This window comes from Oncorhynchus mykiss, chromosome 10, assembly GCF_013265735.2.
Source record: "Oncorhynchus mykiss isolate Arlee chromosome 10, USDA_OmykA_1.1, whole genome shotgun sequence".
Classification (NCBI taxonomy): Eukaryota; Metazoa; Chordata; class Actinopteri; order Salmoniformes; family Salmonidae; genus Oncorhynchus; species Oncorhynchus mykiss.
In genome coordinates this window covers 44,330,184-44,349,708 of record NC_048574.1, presented here as the reverse complement: position 1 = coordinate 44,349,708, position 19,525 = coordinate 44,330,184, and the positions used below count along the sequence as shown (strand labels likewise).

Genomic DNA, 19,525 nt, shown 5'->3' with positions numbered 1-19,525 from the left:
GTAAAGGGAAGCTGGTCAACAACAATCAAATAACAGACAAAATGACAGAACACCACAAAGCAATTCAAAGTGGTCAACTTTAATAGATTCCCTGTCATAATAGTTCTGTAGTACAGTGCTGTGTATGTCATTTTGCTAAGTGTTAAGTAGCAGAACATTGAGCAGTGTATCGTTCTACAGTCAGCTTTACATTGCAAGTATTCCTCAAAATTCTATTTTTTTATTTGTGTCTTTATCAATTTGACATAGCTCTATCCTTCAGTAATTGGAAATATCTTTACATTGTAAGTGTCAACCATGATATTATTGTGGTATTGACTATTGAACACTGACATTGTGAAGTAATTGAACATATCCAACTAATTCATGTCATGACCATGTTACAGCTGGTTTTGTAGCTTTCTCAATTTAATTATATTTTAATGAACCACAACCAAATTTTCCTTCAAGGTGGATTGTGGACCGGTAGAAATAATAGTACATGTCAATCCCCGGTTCTAAAAAAAACAATTGTGTTCTTTATTTCTCCTTTGGGGAGTACATGGAATTGACTGAACATCAAATAGCTTCATTAATCATGAAAGGATTATGGAGGGCTTGGGGTGACGTTAATGTGTTTAATGTGTGTGTGTGTGTGTGTGTGGCCATGGGTACCTAAAGCTCAGACTGGGACAACTGATACAAAAATATATTTGCCCTCAAGTGACTGAAATAGATTACAACATTCAAATCACTCATTTGGGGTAAAACATATCAGCATTGGAATGGATTGTGATATCAAAGAAATACCAAATGAATTGATCAGTGTCTAGTTAGATTATTTATCACCCAATAAAGTGCCATGTTTGCCCTGAACACCACCCGGTTTGAAACATTTAGATTTCTCCTCATTATTTGGCGGGGGTCTCCCCAGCTTCAGCGTCCTCACTTCCCACCTGGTTCAGCTGAAGGAAAACCAGCACAGGAGTCACGTACTCCATGATCGTCTCCTTCACCCCTTTTTCCAGCAGGTAGCCCTCGGTCTCAATCTCAGTGTTCTCCTGCCCTGCCACCGCCTCCATGGCTGTCTGCAGGTACCGCAGACTTACCAACACTGATGACTGGGAGGGAAGGATAGGAGAAGATAGAAAGGTTATACAGGAGGATGGGCATACTATATTACTCAACAGCGAGCTACAAGTACAATTGTGGCCACTCACAGGAGTCTGTTCCGGGGACCCTCTGATTGCCACACTGTACATTATCTCCCTTTTACGTTTTTAGATTGATATATCTGCACAGTACCTGGACCAGGAAGATGGACAGCACCGCAGCACCAATAGTGTTCATCAGGCCCATGTAGTAATTGACCAGAGCCTCCCTGCAGCCGCGGATGTAGATGTTGAGCTCCTCGGTCTGGTGCTCGTAGTTGTAGTGGGCTGAGTTGTTGGTGAGGCGGTCCTGGATGCAGGGTCTTGGGGAACTGGGGTTGCAGCAGCTGAAAGGGACCCCATCAAACAGGTAACGCCCGTCCACGTTGCTCTTAACACGGCTAAAGAAGAAGAGATGGGGAAGGGGAAGTATGTAGAGAATAAACAGTCTGCATCATGGCTTTGTATCACCTCAACTGCATATTGTCCTATAACCTTAATGATTTATTTAAATTATAATCTGACATGGGATTATTCCTTTACCAAAGTGTCAGACTGCTCCCTGTCCTCTAATAGTCTCTGCCAGTACTCACTCCTTCACTTCCTTAGAGCTAAAGTCTAGGTAGCGGTTGCTGATCCACTGGACCTCGAACCAGTCCTTGAAGTCGGTGTTTCCACAGCACTGGAACTCCATCTGCAGGCGGTCAATGGTCTGCTTCTGGAAGCAGCGGCCGGGTGTGTCTGTGTCCTTGTAGAAGCGGATGCCGTTCTTCAGGCCGATCTTCAGGGACCACTCCAGATTCCCCTTCATAGCGTAGCTCATGATCACAGTCGACAGCATGAGGAGTGTGAAAAAGAGGGAGACTCCCCAGTAGGGTTGTAGGAAGGTCTTCCAGCGGGGGAAGCGTCCGGCATCCAGGGCATCCTGGCACATACGGCCAGCAAAGTAGTTGATACCCAGAGAGGCCAGACCCACTATCATCAGAGTGTTGGGCACAGCATGGATCTCTGTGTTGTCCATTACCTGTAGGCAGAAGAAGCTCGTGCATCAGTGATACTGCAAACTATACAGCATAAACTGATATGTTAGGCTCTCAACCCATTGATCCCGTTATATTGAATCTGTAGAGGTTGGTGATTCATCTCATTCTTTAAAGTGGGAAACATAATTATGTATTTGAGGAAATCAATTAGGTCGTTTTTACTTTGACTTCTATGCCGAATTTGACATAAAAACTATATTTGCTGCAAAAAGGCTGCATTGAGGGAAGCCTTGACTTCCAGGCCTCGCTCTGAGGTGAAAGCCTTGTTGAGGCTACATTGAGGTTCATTTTGTTTCTATTTATGTATTTAACAAGTGCAATAGTTGATAGTATATTATTCCAAGTTCTGAAATCTCAAGAGATAGATGGTAAAGTCTACACCCGTTGTATGTGACAAATAACATTTGATTTCAATCCACGTTCTGTAGGTCAGTTAATCTTATCCCTATTCTCAGTTTATCACCAGTGTGTTCAGACCAGAGACAATTGCCCCCTGTTGATAATGTCCACACCTAACCCCTTATCCAATATGAATACCTCATCACAATCTCACTCATAAGAGCATTATCAAAGGCTCCTGCATTCTGCATGAGATATTATCGTCAACACTCCAATGCATTTTATTGTGTCATGTCTGGAAGCACTCAAAAATAAAATCTTAATTTAAACTCTAATACACTCGAAGAATGAATTTCCCCCGTTTTCACCCTCATGCTTTTCATGCAGTTTATCACCAGAAGTTTACTAGTATCACTCTTTACTAGTATCATTCCATTCTACTGTAGAACTTCACTGAATACAACCCTAAACACCAGAGGAGAAATCTGAGAAAGTGAGGCATCTGGATAAGTAATATGTATTGTACTGCAAGAATCATAGTGGCGTTGTGTACGATGTAAAGCTGTAGAGCATTGTGGTACCTCTGCCCTCCTGCGGAGCTCGGTCTTGAGGAAGCAGCCCAGGGTGAAAGTCAACGCTCCGGCCAGTGTGGCCATCCAGGAGAGCAGCCACAGCCCCTGGGCTAGCTTCATTCTCTTCTCAAAAGGGAACTTCATCTTCATCAGCACCATGGTGTTAGTGGGAGCCCACGGAGGCTCCGAGGGTCACTGTGAGAATTGGATGAGGAATGTGGTGATGAAGGGATCTGAGGGGAAGAAGGAGAGTGCAGCAACAGACTGCTGGAGCGATCTGAGAAAGGCGGCCTTGAGAAAGGATCGGGTCAAAGGTGAAGAACAGTAAGCCTGGAAAAACTTCAAGCGGAACAGGTAGAATTCTGAACTGGAGATGGAGTATTCTGATGAGTGTTTCTCAAAGGAGAGACAGTAAGATAATTCTTGATGAAGAAAGGTGGTTTTGTTATCCAAAAAGTAAATAAGGAATAATACAACCAGATAGTTTGTGAAAAAAATCTTTGGGGAGAAATAAAAGCCACAAAAAACTTAATTGGTATCTTCTGGATTCATTAGTGGAGGTGTGTTAAAGTTCACATGCTTGATCCCCCCAAAAATGTATTAAAGAAAGTCCAGATGCCCCTTCAGTCCTGTTCTAGCACCTGTGTGCCCATGCTTAGGTAGGTGAGACACAATGGATTTGGACAATGTTGGACGTCTAGAGAGTCTTAGCACTAATCCCTCACCTATCCTATTAAACGGCCTTTCCAATTGGAATTCAGGCCTCTGTCTGGTCAGCAAAGGTAGCCTCCCTTGAAGCAGGGGTGGGGACATGGATGAGCTCTGACGAACCAAATTGAAGATGACAGGGCGATTGATATAAGCATGGGCACTGATATGTCGGCCACTCCTGTAACTCTCCCTAACCTTTCTGAAATGTTAGCATGAATCTTATGAGAAAATTTAAGCACTGTGGTGAACATTTATTGGGGATTGATATCAAATTAGATTTTTTTTAAATGTGTTATTGTCACACTGGATAGGGGTGTTGTTTTACAGGGTCAGCCATAGTAGTACGGTGCCCCAGGAGAAAATTAAGCCTTGCTCAAGGGCACGTCGACAGATTTTCCACCTTGTAGATTGATATGGTCAAATCTCAAGACCCCAAATCCATATTTTTCCCCAAATCCATTTCAGACAGATAATGTAAGGCCAGAAAAGGATTACAGTAAGAACTGGAGTGAAAATGATGTACAAGCATACTGGTAATAAACTCATCGAGGATATACTGTAGTAGGCTGCTCTTTAATTTAATTGAGAAAGCAAGAGATCCAGGGAAAGAGAGGGAAACGGAGGATAATCCTTTCTGAAGCTCCTAGAACCGGCTCAGCAGGGTGAGTTTAAACTCGAACACGGAAAACCATTTACAGCCTAAAAACCTACGATCCAGTACATCGAGCACATTGACTTCTCTGTTAACTGGGTGTTTTCTGTGACAGCAACACCCATGTTCAACTGCTATGAAGTGGCTGGCTCTTGACAACTCAGACTGAATCCACCTTGATTCATTAATATGTGACACATAAAGGTGGACTGACATGGCCTTATGGCAGTATATCAGTGTTAATGAAGCCTTAGTAACAGCATTTGACAAGACAAGCCAACCCTTAAATTAACAGGCCACCAAGATGGCCTGAGAAACGGGTAGAAATTCATATATTCGTATACTACTCACATCTCAGTAAAACTGCTGCACGCCAAGGAGAACCCATAAATCAAAGAGTGTCTCCCCTTTGTGATAACCGACTGACTCTCCTCCCCTCAATCTAGCACCGTCGCCTACCATCAGACACAACAGTGTAACGTGTTTGACTGAATTATTTTTACTAGACTTTGTGTGTCATTATTTGTTTTAATTCATGTTAAATTAGTACATTACAGATGACTATATTTATTGAGAACATTCAGACACACGTGCAGTACACAGCACGAGGATAAGAAAATACAGACAGTAGTAGTTGTACACAGCTCTGTAATATCGTGCATGGTTTAATGAAGTTCAACCTGGGGATGTAGAACAGGGTGAAAGCAACAGCTACTTCTAAATAATAAACATGTCATATATACAAACATTATCGTACATAATCTATATAGTGGAACTCTATCACAAACTACTGGTCCTGCAATACACCATTAAGGATAGAGGTATGGATTGGAGGGTGGAGGCAGAAGGGGGCATGACAGTACAATACACCATTAAGGATAGAGGTATGGATTGGAGGGGGGGGGGGGGGCATGACAGTACAATACACCATTAAGGATAGAGGTATGGATTGGAGGGTGGAGGCATGACAGTACAATACACCATTAAGGATAGAGGTATGGATTGGAGGGTGGAGGCATGACAGTACAATACACCATTAAGGATAGAGGTATGGATTGGAGGGTGGAGGCAGAAGGGGGCATGACAGTACAATACACCATTAAGGATAGAGGTATGGATTGGAGGGTGGAGGCATGACAGTACAATACACCATTAAGGGTAGAGGTATGGATTGGAGGGGGAGGCAGAAGGGGACATGACAGTACAATACACCATTAAGGATAGAGGTATGGATTGGAGGGGGAGGCAGAAGGGGGCATGACAGTACAATACACCATTAAGGATAGAGGTATGGATTGGAGGGGGAGGCAGAAGGGGGCATGACAGTACAATACACCATTAAGGATAGAGGTATGGATTGGAGGGTGGAGGCATGACAGTACAATACACCATTAAGGATAGAGGTATGGATTGGAGGGTGGAGGCATGACAGTACAATACACCATTAAGGGTAGAGGTATGGATTGGAGGGGGAGGCAGAAGGGGACATGACAGTACAATACACAATTAAGGATAGAGGTATGGATTGGAGGGGGAGGCAGAAGGGGGCATGACAGTACAATACACCATTAAGGATAGAGGTATGGATTGGAGGGTGGAGGCATGACAGTACAATACACCATTAAGGATAGAGGTATAGATTGGAGGGTGGAGGCAGAAGGGGGCATGACAGTACAATACACCATTAAGGATAGAGGTATAGATTGGAGGGTGGAGGCAGAAGGGGGCATGACAGTACAATACACCATTAAGGGTAGAGGTATGGATTGGAGGGGGAGGCAGAAGGGGGCATGACAGTACAATACACCATTAAGGATATAGGTATGGATTGGAGGGGGAGGCAGAAGGGGGCATGACAGTACAATACACCATTAAGGATAGAGGTATGGATTGGAGGGGGAGGCAGAAGGGGGCATGACAGTACAATACACCATTAAGGATAGAGGTATGGATTGGAGGGTGGAGGCAGAAGGGGGCATGACAGTACAATACACCATTAAGGGTAGAGGTATGGATTGGAGGGGGAGGCAGAAGGGGGCATGACAGTACAATACACCATTAAGGATATAGGTATGGATTGGAGGGGGAGGCAGAAGGGGGCATGACAGTACAATACACCATTAAGGATATAGGTATGGATTGGAGGGTGGAGGCAGAAGGGGGCATGACAGTACAATACACCATTAAGGGTAGAGGTATGGATTGGAGGGGGAGGCAGAAGGGGGCATGACAGTACAATACACCATTAAGGATATAGGTATGGATTGGAGGGGGAGGCAGAAGGGGGCATGACAGTACAATACACCATTAAGGATAGAGGTATGGATTGGAGGGTGGAGGCATGACAGTACAATACACCATTAAGGATAGAGGTATGGATTGGAGGGGGAGGCAGAAGGGGGCCTGACAGTACAGTCATCAGAACACACTGTGCTTTCATCACATCTTGACACGTGACACAGTGACTATGATTTTGGTTGAAAATAGCAAAATATATTCCCGACACACCCTCTGTCACTATATGCCCCTTCCGATCCATCTCAGTACACTGAGTGTACAAAACATTATGAACACCTGCTCTTTCCTTGACTGATCAGGTGAATCCAGGTGAAAGCTATGATCCCTTGTTGATGCAACTTGTTAAATCCACTACAATCAGTGTAGATGAAGGGGAGGAGACAGGTTAAATAAGGATTTTAAGCCTTGAGACAATTGAGACGTGGTTTGTGCGTGTGTGCCATTCAGAGGGTGAGTGGGCGAGACAAAATATTTAAGTGTCTTTGAATGGGGTATGGTTGTAGGTGCCAGGCGCACCGGTTTGACTGTGTCAAGAACTGCAACATTGCTGGGTTTTTCACGCTCAACAGTTTCCTGTGTGTATCAATAATGGTCCACCACCCAAAGGACATCCAGCCAACTTGACACAACTGTGGGAAGCATTGGAGGGCCTTGAGGCTGATACGTGGAGCTTATTTTTGTAACAGTATTTTTTGGGGGGAATTTCACAATTTTCACCCATATTAAGAGATACAATAACAAAGACAAAGCAAAAAACAGCACTCACTTACACATACCTGCATATATATATATATATATATATATACATACACAGATACATACCCATATACAGTGGGGCAAAAAAGTATTTAGTCAGCCACCAATTGTGCAAGTTCTCCCACTTAAAAAGATGAGAGAGGCCTGTAATTTTCATCATAGGTACACTTCAACTATGACAGACAAAATGAGAGAAAAAAAATCCAGAAAATCACATTGTAGGATTTTAAATTAATTTATTTGCAAATTATGGTGGAAAATAAGTATTTGGTCAATAACAAAAGTTATCTCAATACTTTGTTATATACCCTTTCTTGGCAATGACAGAGGTCAAACGTTTTCTGTAAGTCTTCACAAGGTTTTCACACACTGTTGCTGGTATTTTGGCCCATTCCTCCATGTAGATCTCCTCTAGAGCAGTGATGTTTTGGGGCTGTTGCTGGGCAACACGGACTTTCAACTCCCTCCAAAGATTTTCTATGGGGTGGAGATCTGGAGACTGGCTAGGCCACTCCAGGACCTTGAAATGCTTCTTACGAAGCCACTCCTTCGTTGCCCGGGCGGTGTGTTTGGGATCATTGTCATACTGAAAGACCCAGACACATTTTCATCTTCAATGCCCTTGCTGATGGACGGAGGTTTTCACTCAATCTCATGATACATGGCCCCATTCATTCTTTCCTTTACACGGATCAGTCGTCCTGGTCCCTTTTGCAGAAAAACAGCCCCAAAGCATGATGTTTCCACCCCCATGCTTCACAGTAGGTATGGTGTTCTTTGGATGCAACTCAGCATTCTTTGTCCTCCAAACACGACGAGTTGAGTTTTTACCAAAAAGTTATATTTTGGTTTCATCTGACCATATGACATTCTCCCAATCTTCTTCTGGATCATCCAAATGCTCTCTAGCAAACTTCAGACGGGCCTGGACACGTACTGGCTTAAGCAGGGGGACACGTCTGGCACTGCAGGATTTGAGTCCCTGGCGGCGTAGTGTGTTACTGATGGTAGGCATTGTTACTTTGGTCCCAGCTCTCTGCAGGTCATTCACTAGGTCCCCCTGTGTGGTTCTGGGATTTTTGCTCACCGTTCTTGTGATCATTTTGACCCCACGGGGTGAGATCTTGCGTGGAGCCCCAGATCGAGGGAGATTATCAGTGGTCTTGTATGTCTTCCATTTCCTAATAATTGCTCCCACAGTTGATTTATTCAAACCAAGCTGCTTACCTATTGCAGATTCAGTCTTCCCAGCCTGGTGCAGGTCTACAATTTTGTTTCTGGTGTCCTTTGACAGCTCTTTGGTTTTGGCCATAGTGGAGTTTGGAGTGTGACTGTTTGAGGTTGTGGACAGGTGTCTTTTATACTGATAACAAGTTCAAACAGGTGCCATTAATACAGGTAACAAGTGGAGGACAGAGGAGCCTCTTAAAGAAGAAGTTACAGGTCTGTGAGAGCCAGCAATCTTGCTTGTTTGTAGGTGACCAAATACTTATTTTCCACCATAATTTGCAAATAAATTCATAAAAAATCCTACAATGTGATTTTCTGGACTTTTTCTTCTCATTTTGTCTGTCATAGGTGAAGTGTACCTATGGTGTACCTCTCACCCCATCCCCATCATTGCGTCTCTCAATACATACATTTTAAACAAGAATACAAACAGAAATTAAACAAAAAAAGCTCAGTTTAAACCAAGAAGTTAGGTTTCACACATGGAAGGTACAGTGTAATTCTGAAATACATAGATCACCACTATTCTAAGGTAATTTAGATAAGGTTCCCATACTTTGTAGAACTGGTCTGTTTTAGAATGCAATGTACATGTCAGATATTCCAGAGGCACCCATTCAAATAGTATCTTATGCCAATCTTTAATAGAAGGAATCTTATCACTAATCCACTGTAAAAGGATGTTTTTCCTCGCTGCGAAGGTAAGGATGTTGTAAAGCCTCCTCTTACCCACAGAAGTAACATGCCTACTAGGGAGACCCAACAGTAAAGAAATTGGGTCCAATTCTAGATCAACCCCTAGGATCTTTTCAATTTCTTGCAGAACACCAGACAAGTATCTTTGTATTTTGGTACATGACCATAAACAATGTGTTAGGGTGCCTGTATCAGTTTTACATTTAAGACACTGAGGGGAAGAGGAAGTGGGGCTAAAAGCATGTCTGAGATTTGTGGATATATTCAATCTGTGTATTATACTTAATTGGATTGCTCTAGTACGATTACATATAGATACTGTTTTTGCATATTTCCAAATGTCCTCCCACATCTCTTTGTCAATAGTAACAGACAATTCTTTCTCCCACACTTGTTTCGCCCTCTGTGTGTCTACAGCAGAAAAGGACCTTAAAGCATCATAAAACAGACTTACAGACATTTTCCTTTGTGGAAAAAAAAGCATTCTTTCAATGACAGACATATCAGGGTTGCCAATTAAGGTGGTGCTCTTCAGAAAATAATGTCTTACTTGTAGGAAGTGGAAAAAGTCCTGCTTTGGGAGTCGATATTTCTCGACCATCTGCTCAAACGTGGAGCTTATTAAAGAGCAGTGTGCGGGTTTCTTCTTCTTTTCTCATTTCATCAACTGATACCATGCACCTGCAAAAAAGATTGCTCAGATGTGCGACTGCCTTTTTGAATTTTGAAACATTGGAGTCAACGTGGGCCAGCATCCCTGTGGAACGCTTTCGACACCTTGTAGAGTCCATGACCTGAGGAATTGAGGCTGTTCTGAGGGCTAAAGGAGGTGAAACTCACTATTAGTAAGGTGTTCCTAATGTTTTGTACACTCAGTTTTTTTTTTTTTTTACTGTGGTTACCAGAGGAAAATCCCTCACACAGGACAAAACAGACATTTCATGTGGCATAACATTGCTTATATCATACATCTCTCAACTGACTGTTGCATGCCTCTGGTGACCACAATGAGAAATGGTGATTCAGATTTACATTTTGTCTTGTGGTTTTTTGCCATAATATCAATATGGAGACTACAGCATGTACACAAACATCAATATTAAAATATAGAACATACTGTAGTTTGCATGTACATAAACATCAATATTTTCAAGATAAAACATAGTTTGCATGCAAGAAGAATAAATATATATATATATATTTCCCCCCATGAAAGGAGGAAACTATCTAGCAGTTGGAACCATTCACACCAGACCACACAGATCCATCAGCAAAAATCCTAAAAACCGTATCAAATGTTTCTGTTTTCATTTGATTTCCATCAATTAAAAACCTGACTTAAAATACATTGTTTCCCGATCCACAGTGACGGTCCAACGGACACTCTTTATACGGTATGTTATTAAATATTTGACTATACACTGTACAGGTTAGACCTGGTATTATGTCTATGTCTACAGGTGGATTAATTTATGAGGATAAACAAAGTCTATCAACACATCTTACATCTTTACCTAAAGGACCTCAATTCTATGCAACACTCCTCTTCTTATCTAACATGCACGGAGGGAAAAACACAAACCGTTATGATGAATTATGCACAAGAGGTTCTGGAAGGATCTATTATTATATAATCCAGAGACAAGGGTGGGATTCGGCTGTGCTCTGCTATGATGAGACAGTAGTGAAGCCTAGGACAGGGTTTCCCAGAGTGAGGGAACAGGGAAAATCAAAGCCACATGTTTTTTGTTTGATGTTACCTCTGGAGGACATCAAAGCCAAATCCTTGCATACTGGGGGAAAAAAGACCTCAGGACATGTCTTTGATTATGAACCGAGAAAAATATCACAAATATTAAAATGTGGAGCTGAGGATCTCCAACTTGGGCCGCTTGCCATTACAGCTCTTTGCAGGCGTTAATTACTTAATATCTTCAAAAAGAGGAAAACACTATGTTTGAAACAGTTTCTTTATCTTACTTGTTATTAATGATGAATACTATTTGGGGCCCTGTTATTTAGGCCTGAAAACGTTTTAAATCAGATGAAAATTGTAATAATTAAAAGTATTATTATTCAAGTGGTCAATTCTGTTGCTTTATGTTCAAAATACTAATAATGTTATCCAAATCATGCTTACTTCAGTAACCACCAACCCAGTCGACACCTGTCCACATCTGTGTCTCGGCGAAGAGATCAGGTGTCACAGCTGTGTTCTCTCCCCATTCAGCACTTCGTCCGGCGCCCCACCGGTCCAGCCGCGCCCCTCCTCCACACTGGGCTGCAGCTGGCAGATGAAGTGGTTGAGCATATTTTGGGCCGACTGCAGGTTGTCCAAGCTGCTGCCAGGATCTACCTCCCTGACATCCACACCCATGTCCTCGCTCCTTGTCCTCCAGTTCCGGATGATCTCATCTTCTGAGTCATCCATGGTACCGTCCTCTGGTTGGTGGAGGTCCATCATGGCCTCTGTGCCCTTCAGCTGGCCATGCTGCTCCTCCTGCCTGTGCTTCTGTCTCCTGGAGGAGGGAATCTCATCCAGACTGGCTGACAGGATGCGGATGGGAGAGCCCAGTTTGCGGCTCGCAGTGACCCTGTACCCATCCTCCTCTGTTGGGCCATAAGCTGAGTTCTTGAAGCTGGTGGTGAGGGTGACATCATCCATGGGGGCTGGTAAGGTCTCATGAATGGTGACGTGGAGATGGGGGATCTGTAGGGAGTGGGGAGGGTGTTGTCTGACAATCTCCTCACCCCCTGACTCACTCTCTGTGTCTCCCTCTCCCTGTCCTGCCCAGCAAATACGCTCCTGTCTCCACGGTTGAAACGCTGTGCCACCATGATGACCTCCCGCTGACCTCAGAACGCATTTTGGAGCCTCATCCCCCATCTCCGACCAATCAGATTCCTCCTCTTCTGGCAATGTTCCCAGCGATAGGTCTTCCCCTTTGGTGGTGACCTTTCCATAATGATGACTATCCATGAATTGGACTGGAGGGGGGGCAACAGGGAGAAGGAATTGATTGACAGAATCATCTGGGTGGAAATGTTTGTCGAGGGCTTCCTGTAGCAAGGATGTTACCTAAGGAATGAAAATAGACGACACAGAACAGAATACAGTTACAGTGCCTTGCGAAAGTATTCGGCCCCCTTGAACTTTGCGACCTTTTGCCACATTTCAGGCTTCAAACATAAAGATATAAAACTGGATTTTTTTGTGAAGAATCAACAACAAGTGGGACACAATCATGAAGTGGAACGACATTTAATGAATATTTCAAACTTTTTTAACAATTCAAAAACTGAAAAATTGGGCTTGCAAAATTATTCAGCCCCTTTACTTTCGGTGCAACAAACTCTCTCCAGAAGTTCAGTGAGGATCTCTGAATGATCCAATGTTGACTTAAATTACTAATGATGATAAATACAATCCACCTGTGTGTAATCAAGTCTCCGTATAAATGCACCTGCACTGTGATAGTCTCAGAGGTCCGTTAAAAGCGCAGAGAGCATCATGAAGAACAAGGAACACACCAGGCAGGTCCGAGATACTGTTGTGAAGAAGTTTAAAGCCGGATTTGGATACAAAAAGATTTCCCAAGCTTTAAACATCCCAAGGAGCACTGTGCAAGCGATAATATTGAAATGGAAGGAGTATCAGACCACTGCAAATCTACCAAGACCTGGCCGTCCCTCTAAACTTTCAGCTCATACAAGGAGAAGACTGATCAAAGATGCAGCCAAGAGGCCCATGATCACTCTGGATGAACTGCAGAGATCTACAGCTGAGGTGGGAGACTCTGTCCATAGGACAACAATCAGTCGTATCTTGCACAAATCTGGCCTTTATGGAAGAGTGGCAAGAAGAAAGCCATTTCTTAAAGATATCCATAAAAAGTGTAGTTTAAAGTTTGCCACAAGCCACCTGGGAGACACACCAAACATGTGAAAGAAGGTGCTCTGGTCAGATGAAACCAAAATTGAACTTTTTGGCAACAATGCAAAACGTTATGTTTGGCGTAAAAGCAACACAGCTGAACACACCATCCCCACTGTCAAACATGGTGGTGGCAGCATCATGGTTTGGGCCTGCTTTTCTTCAGCAGGGACAGGGAAGATGGTTAAAATTGATGGGAAGATGGATGGAGCCAAATACAGGACCATTCTGGAAGAAAACCTGATGGAGTCTGCAAAAGACCTGAGACTGGGACGGAGATTTGTCTTCCAACAAGACAATGATCCAAAACATAAAGCAAAATCTACAATGGAATGGTTCAAAAATAAACATATCCAGGTGTTAGAATGGCCAAGTCAAAGTCCAGACCTGAATCCAATCGAGAATCTGTGGAAAGAACTGAAAACTGCTGTTCACAAATGCTCTCCATCCAACCTCACTGAGCTCGAGCTGTTTTGCAAGGAGGAATGGGAAAAAAATTCAGTCTCTCGATGTGCAAAACTGATAGAGACATACCCCAAGCGACTTACAGCTGTAATCGCAGCAAAAGGTGGTGCTACAAAGTATTAACTTAAGGGGGCTGAATAATTTTGCACGCCCAATTTTTCAGTTTTTGATTTGTTAAAAAAGTTTGAAATATCTAATAAATGTTGTTCCACTTCATGATTGTGTCCCACTTGTTGTTGATTCTTCACCAAAAAATACAGTTTTATATCTTTATGTTTGAAGCCTGAAATGTGGCAAAAGGTCGCAAAGTTCAATGGGGCCGAATACTTTCGCAAGGCACTGTATGTTGTTATGACAATGAACATCTGTACATCCAGACAAAAGCTGAGTCAAGACTAAAAGACAACTCATAGCTTCATAACAATGGGCATTAGAAAGAATGGGCTACGTAAAACAGCATTTACTAACTACACGCAGCTCAAAGCAAAAACAATGGTTTCTATTGGTGGTTTCACTCTGAACTAAAATGGGTTTGATGAATAAACAAAAGGTCAAACTAATGGGAGATATGGGTGGTGGAAGGAAGGAGACATTCTATACAAAGAGGAACATACACTACATGACCAAAAGTATGTGGACACCTGCTCGTCGAACATCTCATTTCAAAATCATGGACAATAATGTGGAGTTGGTCCCCCCTTTGCTGCTATGACAGCCTCCACCCTTCTGGGAAGGCTTTCCACTAAATGTTGGAACATTGTTGTGGGGACCTGCTTCCATTCAGCCACAAGAGTATTAGTGAGGTTGGGTACTGATGAACACAGTCGGCGTTCCAATTCATCCCAATGGTGTTCAATGGGGTTGAGGTCAGGGCTCAAGTCAGTCAAGTTCTTCCACACCAATCTCGACAAACCATTTCTGTATGAACCTCGCTTTGTGCATGGGGTAATTGTCATGCTAAAACAGGAAAGGGCCTTCCTCAAACTGTTGCCACAAAGTTGGAAGCACAGAATCATCTAGAATGTCATTGTATGCTGTAGCCTTAAGATTTCCCGTTACTGGAATTCAGCTCTTCGTCCGGCACCCCTCTGGTCCAGCCCCACCCCTCCGGTACATTGGGCTGCAGCTGGCAGAAGCGGTTGAGCATATTTTGGGCCAACTGCAGGTTGTCCAACCTGCTGCCAGGATCTACCTCCCTGACATTCACACCTCCATCATCACCCATGTCCTCGCTCCTTGTCCTCCAGTTCCGGATGATCTCATCTTCTGAGTCGTCCATGGTACCGTCCTCTGGTTGGTGGAGGTCCATCATGGCCCCTTCAGCTGGCCATGCTGCTCCTCCTGCCTGTGCTTCTGTCTCCTGGAGGAGGGAATCTCATCCAAACTGGCTAGCAGGATGCAGATGGGAGAGCCCAGTTTGATTAAGATTTACCTTCACTGGAAGTAAGGGGCCTAGATCAAACCATGAAAAACAGCCCCAGACCATTATTCCTTGTCCACCAAACTTTACAGTTGGCACTATATATTGTTTCAGGTAGTGTTCTCCTGGCATCCTCCAGCTTCGTCCGTTGGACTGCTAGATGGTGAAGCGTGATTCATCATTTCAGAGAACGGGTTTCCACTGCTCCAGAGTCCAATGGCAGCGAGTTTTACACCACTTCAGCCGACGCTTGGCATTGAGCATGGTGATCATTAAGCTTGTGTGCGGCTGCTCGGCCATAGAAACCCATTTCATGAAGCTCCCGACGAACAGTTATTATGCTTACAGAGGCAGTTTGGAACTCGGTAATGAGTGTTGCAACCGAGGACAGAGGATTTTGATGCGCTTCAGCACTCAGCAGTCCAATTCTGTGAGCTTGTGTAGCCTACCACTTCGCGGCTGAGCCGTTGTTTCTCCTAGACGTTTCCACTTCACAATAACAGCACTTACAGTTGACAGGGACAGCTCTAGCAGGGCAAACATTTGATGAACTGAATTGTTGGAAACGTGGCATCCTATTACTGTGCCAGGTTGGAAGTCACTAAGCTCTTCTGTAAGGCCATTCTACTTCCAATGTTTCCTATGGAGATTGCATGGCTGTGTGCTCGATTTTATACCTCGGGTGCGGCTGAATTAGTTGAATCCGCTCATTTGAAGGGGTGTCCACATACTGTTGTATATATGGTGTAGTTACAATTCGTTAACCCTTTACACTCGTGGGAATTGGCCTATGTGGTTAGGGCTAAATTTAAATTTCTTTCAAAAGAATTATAAAAAGCATATACATAACCAAGGTAGCAATTGAAAGGGAACAGTTTGGAGATAATGGAACAATTATTAGACAAAAGGTGAGTGCACAATAGTTCACCTGACACAAGACTGAATCCAAAAATTATACTTTTGATTTAAGTGCATTTTACATATGCTTTTCCCCGCATTTGTTGATAATGAAATCTGAAAATACATTCATCAACATGATAAGACTATTCCTGGAAAATGTGGAGTAGGTGCAACGTAAGACAAATCAATTACAAGGGTTTGAGTGAGAGGACTAACTGGTGTCGCCAAGTGGCCACACCTCTCCAGTGTGCACAGTTCCTGAGCAATTTCAATGGACTTTTATGACTCATAGAAAAGTTTTCAACTACAAGGTACTTTTTTGAGCTCTCCTAGCTGTGCCGTCAAGGAACTAGAGCAAGCACACTTGTGGTTGTTTCGGTTTGGAACACAACTGTTGTTGTTTACGCAATCCAAAATCTGACCATTTTTAAATTGCAATCTGGGTCAGGTGGGCATGATTTAAAATCTTCTTCTATTGCCAACAGAAGTTATAAAATACCATCTTGCAGTGTTTGGCATCATAAGGCAATTCAGAGAAGCAGATGGTATTTTTTACGGCAAATAGAAAGGAGTCCTGAGTGCATTCAGATGCGTGTGCCGTGTCAAATCTCTTCAAAATAAACAAAGAGGCTCATTCTGTTCGGAACAACCCAGGGTATGATGCCATGTCATCTTGTAACTGTACATCATACATAGTGATCATAAATGTTGTCCCTGTACAGATAGATGTAGGATCTTAATTTGAGCCAGTTTGCTACAATAGGGAAATAATCCTGCAGAAACAGGAAATTGGAATTATTATGGTGATTATAATGAATGGATTTTGTTTTAGGAGTTTGTAAATTTGTCGTTGGGACAAATCAAGTCTGACATTTTAAAGTGGAAATTACAAACGTCAGAAGCCTTTTTAAACTTTGAATGCACTACAAGTTTGCATTTCCTGCTGTGCATGAAAATGATGAGCAACAAAAGAGTGATCAAATTAAGATCCTACATCTGTATGTGACATGCGTTTCAGGAGTTGGAGATGTGAAGTGCACATTTGGACTCTAAGGTGTTTGGCTTGCTTGTTTGACATCAGAGCAGGATTTATTATAATCCTCAAAGTCTTATCATTCAAAATGCATCGAGTCATCTTATTTCACAGCATTTCCCTCGCTCAGACAATAAAAAAAATAGTAAAAGTTGCCCAATTACGTGGCGGGATAACTTCTTGTCGCGCAGTGCTCAAGTTCAGATCGGCTGTCAGTCAAAACCCATACAGAGCTCTGACATCATGTATAACATGTTGCTGTACAGCCACTACATTCCAATTTAGGAGCCATTTTCGAATGTAAAGGGATAACATTGTGTAAGTTCATGCCATGCACTATAGCTAATTCTTATTGCAATGCATTCCAAGGTTGGGGCTTGAGGATCAGGGGATCATAAAGGTCAGGCGGGTTTGATTCAGGACCTGTACTAGCAGTATTTCTCTGTACTCGGCCACTCTGGTCTGGTTTTGCGCACGTTTTAGGTTGTCTTTTTGTCTCGGCTAGATCTGTTCATCAGGAGGAGTTCTCACGTTAATAGTCTCCATGCTGTGGATGGTGGTCTTGGCTGAGGACAGCTGATCTGTCAGGGCTGTGATGCGCTGGTTCAGATGCTCACGCTCCCCGTCCATACTCTGAGCCTGTCAAACCACATACATAACATAAGACACGCATAAACATGACTAAAAATGGTAATGCCATATTCCAGATATGTAAACAATGTACTTCTATCGACTTCAAAAAATCAAATGAGCCATCTGCTGGTGCCTCACCACTGAATGAAGCTTCCGCTCCAAGAGATTGTTGGTCTGTTGAGTGTAGGAGTAGTTATCCCTCAGTCTGAAATGAGAGAGAGAGAGAGAGAGAGAGAGAGAGAGAGAGAGAGAGAGAGAGAGAGAGAGAGAGAGAGAGAGAGAGAGAGAGAGAGAGAGAGAGAGAGAGAGAGAGAGAGAGAGAGAGAGAGAGAGAGAGAGAGAGAGAGAGAGAGAGAGAGAGAGAGAGAGAGAGAGAGAGAGAGAGAGAGAGAGAGAGAGAGAGAGAGAGAGAGAGAGAGAGAGAGAGAGAGCAAGAGAGAGAGAGAGAGAGCAAGAGAGAGAGAGAGAGAGAGAGAGAGCAAGAGAGAGAGAGAGAGAGAGAGAGAGAGAGAGAGAGCAAGAGAGAGAGAGAGAGCAAGAGAGAGAGCAGGATTGTCAGAGTTACAGTAATAACACTATCTAAGCTTGTCAATGTCATGCATATCAACTCAAAATAAAAGGCAAATAAAAGAACATTGTAACTGCCACACTAATTTTCCTCCCTGAACCCCCGTTTAATTCTGAGGTACAATAAATATCCCAATGACTTATAACTCCTCCCCCGACCTTTTGAATTTGTCCAGGAGGCTACTCAGCTCCACACGTGTGTTCTGTAGTTCTGACTCAAGGAGCTGGTGACTGCTCTTAAACTCAGTCCCCATGCACTCCATTCGCACGGCGGTCTGGAGCAAACTGTGGTGCAGATCCTCATTTTGCTCCTGAAGCATCCTGAAGGGAGTAGGAGAGAGGAGGGCGGAGGGGTTAGTGCTCAGTTAGATCACCATTTGTATCTTAATGAAACATTTATTCATTTGTTAAACAACAATAATATGGAACAAAAACTTTTATTTTACATTCCCAATTTGAATTATTCCACCGATAAGCAACAAGACAGAGATCAAATGAAACATAAAATCAAACTCACATTATTCGATCAACCTCGGATCCTTCCTATATGGGAAGGACAAAGCCAAAATTGATTTTTACAGTAGTCAACAACGTGCATTTCATAAATAGAAATGGATTTTGAAGCCTCCAGTTAATAGACATTGATAACCAATAGTGACACGTTGTGTGGTCATTTTGATGTGTCATCCATGATTATGTAGGTAGGTGCCTGCATGTTTAATGCCACAATCAATGGGAAGCAAATGAATGGAACATTCTTACATAATTAAGAATGTAAAACACGTGCAACGGTACAAACGGGTCAATAAATATACCGTGCACAGTAGATAATGCATGACTTAACTAGCAATAGTAATAAACCCAACCCCAGGAGCAGTCATACTTTATGTAGAGAGGCAGTTGAGCCGCTGTAGGCTGTCTGCTGCTCGTCCTGATTCGTGGGGCTGGTGGTATTCCTGGAAGACTTGCTGGAATGGGACAATGACTCCAGCTCTGCAGCTGACACACTGACAGGAGAGTTCTCCTTAGAAGGGCTTGATGGGCTGTGGTGATCATCATGGTGATGATGGTGGTGGTGTGTGTCTGCAGGTGAGGAGGGATGGTGGTGAGATTCAGAATGGGAAGGTTGGTGGTGATGGGATTCAT

The 19,525-nt window shown here is 43.2% G+C and overlaps 2 protein-coding genes across 2 annotated transcripts; both read right to left on the bottom strand.

The window, feature by feature from the left end:
• Window positions 1-67: 67 nt before the first annotated feature.
• LOC110534003 (peripherin-2) lies at window positions 68-3,595 on the bottom strand. Its single transcript, XM_021618620.2, has 4 exons — window positions 3,094-3,595; window positions 1,724-2,154; window positions 1,285-1,531; window positions 68-1,100 (listed from the first exon to the last, which is right to left on the bottom strand). The coding sequence occupies exons 1-4, from the start codon at window positions 3,241-3,243 to the stop codon at window positions 891-893; spliced, it is 1,038 nt and encodes a 345-aa protein (XP_021474295.1). The 5' UTR covers window positions 3,244-3,595; the 3' UTR covers window positions 68-890.
• Window positions 3,596-9,080: 5,485 nt separating this feature from the next.
• LOC118966633 lies at window positions 9,081-19,525 on the bottom strand. The gene is made up of 5 exons (XM_036989352.1): window positions 19,392-19,525; window positions 18,539-18,700; window positions 17,951-18,017; window positions 17,711-17,818; window positions 9,081-12,506 (listed from the first exon to the last, which is right to left on the bottom strand). The coding sequence occupies exons 1-5, from the start codon at window positions 19,523-19,525 to the stop codon at window positions 11,631-11,633; spliced, it is 1,347 nt and encodes a 448-aa protein (XP_036845247.1). The 3' UTR covers window positions 9,081-11,630.